Here is a 9,669-nt window from a genome sequence, read left to right on the forward strand (position 1 = left end):
CTTCTTCACTAGAAAAGGACCATCCCATCTTGACTTGAGTTTACCCGAGAAGAGTTTTATCCTTGAATTAAAGAGCAGCACCTTTTGCCCTTCATGAAACTCTTTATTTCCCTTGATCCTCTTGTCATGCCAACTCTTGGTTTTCTATTTATAAATTAGAGAAATAGTGTAAGCATCATTTCTAAGTCCCTCAAGAGCATTCATTTTCATTAACCGGTTGTTCTTGAGCTCCGCCATGTTGAAGTTGCACATTTTTAAAGCCCAAAAAGCTTTATGCTCGATCTCCACCGGTAAATGACATTGCTTTCCATAAACTAGCCTATATGGTGTAGTACCAATAGGTGTTTTGAAAGCTGTTCGGAAGGCCCAAAGTGCATCATCTAGCTTATCCGACCATTCTTTTCGATTGCACCCCACCGATCTCTCCAAGATTCTCTTTAAGTCTCTATTTGTTACTTCGGTTTGTCCACTAGTTTGTGGATGGTAGGATGTAGAGAATTTATGGGTTACCCCATATTTCCTTAGCACCTTCTCTAGTTGATCATTGGCAAAATGAGTGCCTCGGTCACTTATAAGGGCTTTCGGGACTCCAAATCTTGAAAATAGTTTCTTCAAAAAGCGCACCACCACCCGACCATCATTAGTTGGAAAAGCTTGTGCCTCCGCCCACTTGGATACATAATCCACCGCCACCAAGATGTATTTGTTGCCTTTGGACATGGTAAATGGTCCCATGAAATCGATCCCCCACACATCAAATACTTCGCACACTTGAATACTATGTTGTGGCATTTCATTTCGTGATGAAATGTTTCCTGCTTTTTGACATGCATCACATTCTTTGACAAATTGGGCCGCATCTTTAAAAATCGTGGGCCAGTAAAACCCAATGTCAAAGATCTTCTTAGCAGTATAATGTGTTCCATGATGTCCACTTGTGGGCCCGCTATGACAATGCTCCAAAATCTGTCGGCTTTCCTTCCCGAACACACATCTTCGTATGATTCCATCCGCACAACTTCGGAATAGGTATGGCTCGTCCCAAAAGTAATACTTTTTTTCAGAAAATAATTTCTTCTTTTGTTGGCTGGTAAGATCTTTTGGGATGTATTTGCTAGCTAAATAATTAGCTATGTCTACGAAACTTGGCTCTTCTCCCACGGTCACCATAATGTACTCATCCGGGAAGTCGTCTCCAACTCTATCTTCTTGCAATTTCGGGTTTTCAAGCCTTGACAAGTGGTCGGCTGCTACATTCTCCATTCCCTTTTTTTCGTGTGTCTCTATGTCAAACTCTTGAAGAAGTAGAACCCATCGTATCAATCTTGGCTTGGCATCCTACTTGGCAAACAAATACTTGATAGCGGAATGGTCAATAAAAACAGTTCTTTTAGATAAAACTAAATAACGGCGGAATTTATCAAAAGCGTACACCACAACTAGTAATTCTTTTTCAGTGGTGGTGTAATTCTCTTGGATTGGATTTAAAGTTTTACTAGCATAATAGATGGGTCGAAAGTGCTTATCAACCCTTTGACCAAGGACAGCTCCTAATGCAAAGTCACTAGCATCACACATTATTTCAAATGATAAATCCCAATTTGGAGCAATAATGATCGGGGCATTAGTTAATTTTTCCGTTAAAATTTCAAATGCCTCTAAACACTCTTTTGTAAAATTAAATGGTGCATCCTTTAAAAGTAATCGTGTTAGAGGTCTAGTTATTTTAGGAAAATCTTTTATAAACCGCCGGTAAAAACCCACGTGTCCTAGAAAACTTCTAATGCCCTTCACATTATTTGGTGGGGGTAATTTGGCAATGGTGTCAATCTTTTCCCGATCCACTTCAATTCCCAATTTGGAAACCTTATGGCCTAAAACTATACCCTCCTTGACCATAAAGTGACATTTCTCCCAATTAAGGACCATGTTGGTTTTTTCGCATCTAGCAAGCATTAAGTCAAGGTTTGTGAGACAATCATGGAAGGAAGATCCAAAAACAGAAAAATCGTCCATAAAAACTTCCATTAATTTTTCCACCATATTGTGGAATATGGCTGTCATGCACCTTTGAAATGTCGCGGGTGCATTGCATAGCCCAAAGGGCATGCATCGATAAGCAAAAGTCCCACTTGGGCACATAAATGTGGTCTTTTTTTGGTCCATTGGGTCTATGGGTATTTGGAAATAACGCGAAAATCCGTCTAGAAAGCAATAATAACTATGGACCGATATTCTTTCTAACATTTGATCAATAAAAGGTAAGGGGAAATGGTCTTTACGATTGGCATCGTTTAGCTTTCGATAATCGATGCACACTCTCCAACCGGTTACTGTTCGTGTCAGAATAAGCTCGTTCTTCTCGTTGGTTATGACCGTCATCCCTCCTTTCTTGGGCACCACTTGGACCGGGCTCACCCACAGACTGTCGGAAATGGAATATATAATCCCCACAATCAAAAGCTTGACCACTTCCTTCTTGACCACTTCTTGCATATTTGGGTTCAATCTTCTTTGGTGTTGCACAACCGGCTTTGCTCATTCTTCCAGATTAATCTTGTGAGAACAATAAGAGGGGCTCATTCCGTTGATGTCGGTAATGCTCCATGCTATGGCCCAGTTTCGCTTCTTCAAAACTTGAACTAGTTCTTCTTTTTCAGATTCGGAAAGGTCAGAGGCTATGATAACTGTCTTTTGTCGGCCATCTTCAAGGAAAGCATACTCCAAATGTTCTGGTAACGTTTTGAGCTCAGTTTTTGGGTTCTGTTGGTTGTACTCGCCAAGTGCAGGTAAGGGACTCGGCGAGTTGGCAGCTGAATTCACGAATTCCATTTTTTCTTCGCTTAGACTCGACGAGTAGATCGGCCCTACTCGGCGAGTTGATCTGTCAAATTGTTTCATTAATTCTTCAAACTCAGCTTCTTCCAGCAGCCTCTCGATCTCCATTAAGTCTTTTTCAGCATCAAATTCTTTATCAAAAACGGTGGACTTGTTGGGATCTTCACTTTCGCACTCCTCCATTAATTCATCAAGCATGTCAATTGAGAACACCATGTCATCACTATTCCTTGCATACTTCATTGCTTGATCAACCCCAAAAGTGACTGAGTCGTCTGTTACCCGTAAAGTAAGCTTCGAGTCCCTCATGTCTACTATAGCACTTGCAGTGTTGAGGAAAGGTCTTCCAAGGATGATCGGGACTTGAGGATCCGCCTCCATGTCTAGAATTATGAAATCTTTGGGTAATACAAACTTGTCCACCTTGACCAATAAGTCTTCACATAAGCCTCTTGGAAAAGTGACTGTCTTGTTTGCCAAGTGAATCGCCATACGAATTGGCCTTGGTTCCGGGAGATCCAGCTTCTTGAAGAATGAATATGGCATGAGGTTCACACTTGCTCCCGAATCGGCCAAAGCATGAATAGTAGCCAAGTTACCAAATTGGCAAGGCAAAGTCAAGCTCCCCGGGTCACCCTTCTTCTTTGGTAGTTGATTTAGCATGGCAGCTGAGAAGTTCTCATTAAGAACTACCTTTTTCACTTCCTCCATCTTTCTTCTATTCGTGAGAAGTTCCTTAAGGAATTTTGCATATTTTAGCATTTGTGCGACAACTTCGATGAAGGGTATGTTGATTTGAAGAGCTTTGATATGATCAAGAAACTTATGGTACTCCTCTTCCTGCTTTTCACTCCTAGCTCTGGTTGGATATGGCAATGGAGGCAGAAATGGCTTTTCAAGAATCCGCTCTTTCGGGTTTTGAAGTGGACTCGTCGAGTCCATATTCTGGACTCGGCGAGGAGGCTCTGCAGATTGAAGGTTTGGATTTTGGTCTAGAGTTTTTGCATCCTCCTTCTGCAATTCTTTAGGTGCTTCATTCTGAATAGGGGCCAGAGGAGTGATTATCTTCCCACTTCTTGTTGTGACTATGTTTATATGTGTTCCTCGTGGGTTATTTTCAGTTTTACTAGGAAATTCGCCCGATGATCTTTGGTTGATTTGTTGAGCAAGTTGCCCTAGCTGCGTTTCTATGTTGTGGATAGATGCTTGCTGGTTTCTAAGCATTGTCCTTGTTTCTTGAATTGCAGCATCATGATCACTATGTCTCATTTCTGAAGCAACTACAAATTTGGTAAGCATTTCTTCCAAACTTGGTTTTCTTTCTTGTGCTGGCTCCTCCTTTTGGGAAAAACCTCTTCCTTTCTGCCTGAACTTCTCCTCCTCAGCCTTCTTGTACTCTTCATAAGGGATCCACTCTTTCTTTGGTTTTCGCCAATGTTCATCATATCGGTCCCCACTTGAGTAACAAACTTGCACCTTCTTGTTGCCATTTTCATCCAAGTTGCAGTCTCTAGTAAGATGAGGCCCATTGCAGTTTTCACACCCCACCCGTATAGCATGTATCGTTTGGTCCATTTTGCTCATCCTCCTATCCATATTTTTCAACATGGCCATCACTGCTGATAAGTCTTCTGAAGCTGCATAGGCGGACCCCGTTGTTATATCATTTCTTGGATTGTGGTATTCTCTAGAATGCTTAGAGAATTCTTCAATTAGCTGCTTTATCACTGGAGGTGCCTTCTTCGTTAGTGGACCTTGCGAGTCCTTGTTGTAACATTTACTCCATCATAAAAGATGGAGACTTCTTGTTGACTATTGAGGTCGTAATGTGGGCAATTCCCTAACAAGCTCTTGTACCTCTCCCAAGCTTTATATAGTGACTCTCTAGCTTGTTGTTCAAAGTTGGCTATGACTTTCTTGAGCTTGGATATCTTGGATGGAGGGCAGAATTGATCAATGAACTCTTCTTTCAGTTGGGCCCATGTAGTGATGGATCCGGGGGGTAGTGACTTGAGCCAATCCTTTGCAGCATCCTTCAAAGTAACCGGAAGCATACGAAGTAGCTGAGTTTCCCGAGGCACATTGGGAACATTGAAATAATCAGCTACATCATTAACTTCATCCAAGTGATTGTAGGTGTCTTTGTGATCTTTGCCAGTGAAAGGGATTTCTTTAAGTAAAGCTAGGATATGACCCTTGAGCTCAAAAATAGCAGTTGCAGGAATTGCGGGCTGCACAAGTCCTGGGCCAGTGTCATCGCGCATCCTCTTCTTCCATTCACCCATGGGGACTTCATCGATATTAGCTATAGTGATAACTAAATCGTCCTCACAATCGGATTCGTGCTTGTATGTAGGTTCTTCTTCTTCTATGGTCTCGTACTCGGTGTCTTCTTTAATTGGGTGTTCTATTGTTAAAGAGGCGCTGGATGCTTCTGATTTGCTGCTCTTCTTCTTGCTGAAAACGGACTTGAGGTTCTTTAGTGGAGAATTCTTTGAAGAAGTGGATTCTCCAACGGCTTTTCCTTTGTTCCTACTTAGTGCGGATTTCGGGTCTTCGAGAGGAGGAATCAGGGGTGTATCAGATCCTCGGGTCATGAAACAACTGCAAACAAACAAGAAAAAACACGTAAAAAGAACAAAAATGAAACAGAATTAAAAAGAAAAATAGTTTGGCAAACAACAGGGTACTCGCCGAGTAGGTGCGAATGCACTCGGCGAGTAGACTGTTTAAAACCAAAAAAATTAAAACTAATTAATAGACTTCTAAAAAGAAACTAATAATTCTAAAACCTAACCTACTTACTGTATTACTGAAAAATAACTTTGTGCACGAAAAACTCACACAAAGGGTTGATAAAATTAGGAATTAGACTTAATTTTGGAACCGTTCCCCGGCAACGGCGCCAAAAACTTGATGTGTGTAAAATGTACTGGTTTTATTCCTACTTTTAGTTGATAAATCAATCACACAAAGGCAGTGAACCTGTCTTTTAGTGGTATAGTTGGACAAGTAGGGTGTCGAACTCAGGGAACATAAATTAAACTAATAACTAATTTTAACTAAGCAAGTAATAAAAGTAAAATGGTTTTTCTCTAGTTTTACAAGACTAGAAACTTAAACATACCACTTAAACACTTAATTAACTAAACAACTAAGACAAGTAACAAATTCACCAAATTTAATAAAGGGTTTCTGTTTAGGTCCAACCAATTCACTCCTATGGTTACTTATATGGTAGATCAATTGTTATTGGTTACCAACTATAGTGGTTAGGTTCATGTTCGTTAATACTAACCCTTAGACAATTAATCAATTCAAGCAGTGGCCAATTGTTTAAACTAATTAATTCCCTAGTTCAATTATTTGGATTAAATAAGATTTGTAATTGGTTAATCAAGTTGGTGTTTCAATTAACCTCTTGTTTGTTGGTTTCTCAAACAAGCTCACACATTAATTTACCCATTCTCTTATTAATCCTAGTTTCATATTCATTATTCTTAGGCATATGATAAAGTATTCACATAGACATATGAGGTTAACAACTAAGAGATGTTCATGCAGCTTAATTGTCTTCCAATTAACAGAAAATAATTGTGGTTAATGCATAAGTTCTTTAACAAACTTAATTTAATAAAATCACCAATGAACAATCAATCAAAAAGTAATAATTAAACCATAGGAGTAACTTGGTCTTCCCAAACAGAAACAAACGAATTTAGTTCATAATCACAGTAAAAACAAACTCAAAAACAAGTTCAACTAGGCTAGACATGCTTAAATTCTATGATTAATTGGAATGTATAACCTAAATTGCCTTGATTCTTCAAAGGATCAAGGGTTAGGGTTTCTCAGATCTCCAAAGGGTTCTTCAATCGCAGGTGCAGCTCCCAAAACGCCAGAAGTCTCTCCAATTCGGATAAAGGTTCGATATTTATAGTTATCACATAACAAAGGCTACTCGGCGAGTAGACTCGTGGACTCGCCGAGTACAGGTACAATCTGTATGTTTTCAGGAGTCTTGCCTTATCTTCGGGAATATTCTTGGGTACTCGCCGAGTAGCCTCGCGGACTCGCCGAGTTAGTGTGCTTTTGTTCCTCATTCTTCATTCTTTGGTCTCTAATTGCTTCTCCTTGTTCCCTTTTACTTCCAAGCATGTCTTTTGGACTGAAAACAAAATTTAAACATTATTAAGTACCTTTTGTCCACATTATGCACATAATTAGCTAAAAATGAATAAAAATGTATGCTAACATATGACTAAATAAGCCCATATCACCTACTGTTAGGTCGTTTTTCCCGAACTCAATTACATAAGTATTACCAGTAATATTGACAGTTCTCCAATCTGTTGGAAAAATGTGTACTCTTGTGTTTCTCTACTCCTCCACTGTACTCCTAGTTCAAAACATAGACTCATTCAACTGTTCGACTATGGCGATTTAGCCAATGGCTCACTCTCACCATGCTTACAATTGATTCTAACCACCATGTACATCTTTCCTTTAAACTTATAGTTGAAGGATGCCTCCTCGCAGATCAACAAGGCGTAATCCTCTGAATACTCAAACTCCGATACCACCACCTCCTCCGCAAATCGATGCAGAAGCTTTGAATGCTGCAGTCGCTGTGGCTGTGGCGATTGCCATGGCTCAGTATCACTCCAATGATGCCAGCAGAGGTGGAACCCCTGTTAACTCTACTCAAGGTGAACTCCTTGTGTGCTCGAGAGAGCGCTCCTACAAGGACTTCACTAACTGCAAGCCAAAGTCCTTCAAAGGGACTGGTGGAGTCATTTCCCTCTCGCAATGGTTCGAGAAGACGGAGTCAATCTTCGAGATTTTTTCCTGCCCTGCCGCGAGCAAAGTAAAATTTGCTGCGTGCACCTTCGAAGAGAAAGCCCTGACATGGTGGAATAGCCATGTCAAGTCACTAACTCTCATAGTGGCAAATGACATGGGTTGGGAAACTATGAAAGACCTCATGATTGAGGAGTACTGCCCGAAGGGCGAGATCCAGAAGTTGGAACAGGAACTATGGAGCCTCACCATGAGGGGATCCAACATAGTCGCGTATACCGCCAGATTCAGTGAACTGGTAGCTCTCTGTCCCAAAATGGTTCCCACTGAGGGGAAAAGGTCAAAAGGTACATCTGGGGGCTGGTGCCTCCGTACCAGGTAAATGTCCTATCTTTACAACCTACTACCTTCGATAGTGCCAAGCGATTGGTATATCGACTCATCGATCATGGAGCCCAATCCCCATCATCAACAACAACCCTGGTCATCTCAGAACCCTCCAAACCTACTGACAACAAGCGGAAATTCTGGGATGACAAGAAGAAACAAAAAGCTGCCAAAAAGCAGCAGATTGGGGTGGTTCATGCCGCGATAGCACACGTCGATGCTGCTCCAGTGATGCAGTACGCATGAAGTTTGCTAAAGTGCAACAAATGCAACTTCTACCACAACGGCCCCTGCCGAGAAATGCAGTGCTCCAACTGCAACAAGAAAGGACACACTGTCCGTTTCTGCAAATCTTTGCCAAGGCCGATCACCCAAGTTCCCGACGTTGGCGTGGGCCAGGCTTGCTATGGATGTAAAAGGGACTGCCCCAAAGCAAGAAATGCTGGTTGAGCGGGAAGAGTTCTAGTTATAGGCCAAGGGGAAGCAGTTGTTGACCCTTCGGCGGTGACTGGTACGTTTCTCCATGAAAACTCTTATGCATGCATACTGTTTGATAGTGGAGCGGAGAGAAACTTCGTAAATCATAAATTTTCTTGCCTACTTAAACAAAAACCACGCACACTTAAGGAACCATTCACTATAGAAATGGATAATGGGAAAACAGAGACCACTAATAGCATATACATAGGATGTAACCTAACTCTAGATAGCCATTCATTTCCAATCGACCTCATGTCGGTCTCGATTAAAAGTTTCAACGTCATCATCGGCATGGATTGGTTGAGTCTTCATTGTGCCAACATTATGTGTTACGAAAAGGTTGTACGCCTTAATCTTCCGTCTAACGAGACTCTCTTTATCTATGGCGACAAACCCGGTACGAGTCTCGTATCATCTCAAGTATTCAAGCAGAAAAGTATCTACGTATGGAATATCGCGCATTCCTTGCTCACGCTGTTGATACGAACCTAGAAACGAAAGAACTAAAGAACATTCTGGTAGTGAACGAATTTCCCGACATCTTTCCAGAAGAACTGCCAGGACTACCTCTGCAACGACAAGTTGAGTTCAGAATCGACTTAGTTCCAGGCGCTACCCCAGTAGCCAAATCGCCTTACCGATTAGCACCAGCAGAGATGCAGGAACTATCTGGTCAACTTAACGAACTACTCAGCAAGGGCTTTATTAGACCAAGCTTCTTACCCTGGGGAGCACCGGTCTAGTTCGTTAAGAAGAAAGACGGATCATTCCGTATGTGTATCGACTACAGAGAATTCAACAAACTGACGGTCAAAAATTGTTACCCTCTGCCTTGCATAGACAATTTATTTGACCAACTGGAAGGGGCGAGTTACTTTTCCAAAATTGATCTAAGATCCGAATATCACCAGTTACGAGTGATAGAGGAGAATGTTCCAAAAACAGCCTTCCGAACTCGTTACGGACACTACGAGTTCGTGGTAATGCCATTCGGATTGACCAATGCGCCGACAGTATTCATGGACTTGATGAATAGAGTATGTCGACCTTACTTGGATCAATTCGTCATCGTCTTCATTGATGACATCCTAGTCTACTCTCGGAGTAAGGAAGAACACGGCGATCACCTGTGACAAGTTCTAGGAACTTTACGAACGGAGAAGC

General features: G+C 41.4%; 1 protein-coding gene and 1 non-coding gene across 2 annotated transcripts; one reads left to right on the top strand and one right to left on the bottom strand.

Moving 5' to 3' along the window:
• Nucleotides 1-2,538: 2,538 nt before the first annotated feature.
• LOC111898526 (uncharacterized) lies at nucleotides 2,539-4,452 on the bottom strand. Its single transcript, XM_023894435.1, has one exon. It carries the CDS (start codon nucleotides 4,450-4,452, stop codon nucleotides 2,539-2,541), a length of 1,914 nt encoding a protein of 637 aa, XP_023750203.1.
• Nucleotides 4,453-4,656: 204 nt separating this feature from the next.
• On the top strand, nucleotides 4,657-4,763 carry LOC111898529 (small nucleolar RNA R71). Its single transcript, XR_002852596.1, has one exon. It is a non-coding gene; the product is annotated as a small nucleolar RNA R71 (small nucleolar RNA).
• Nucleotides 4,764-9,669: the final 4,906 nt, after the last annotated feature.

This window comes from Lactuca sativa, chromosome 3 (genome assembly GCF_002870075.4).
Source record: "Lactuca sativa cultivar Salinas chromosome 3, Lsat_Salinas_v11, whole genome shotgun sequence".
In the NCBI taxonomy this organism is placed as follows: domain Eukaryota; kingdom Viridiplantae; phylum Streptophyta; class Magnoliopsida; order Asterales; family Asteraceae; genus Lactuca; species Lactuca sativa.

Excerpts from the sequence above, each read along its gene's own strand:
- LOC111898526 (XM_023894435.1), bottom strand. The coding sequence starts at position 4,452 with ATGGCCATGTTGAAAAATATGGATAGGAGGATGAGCAAAATGGACCAA.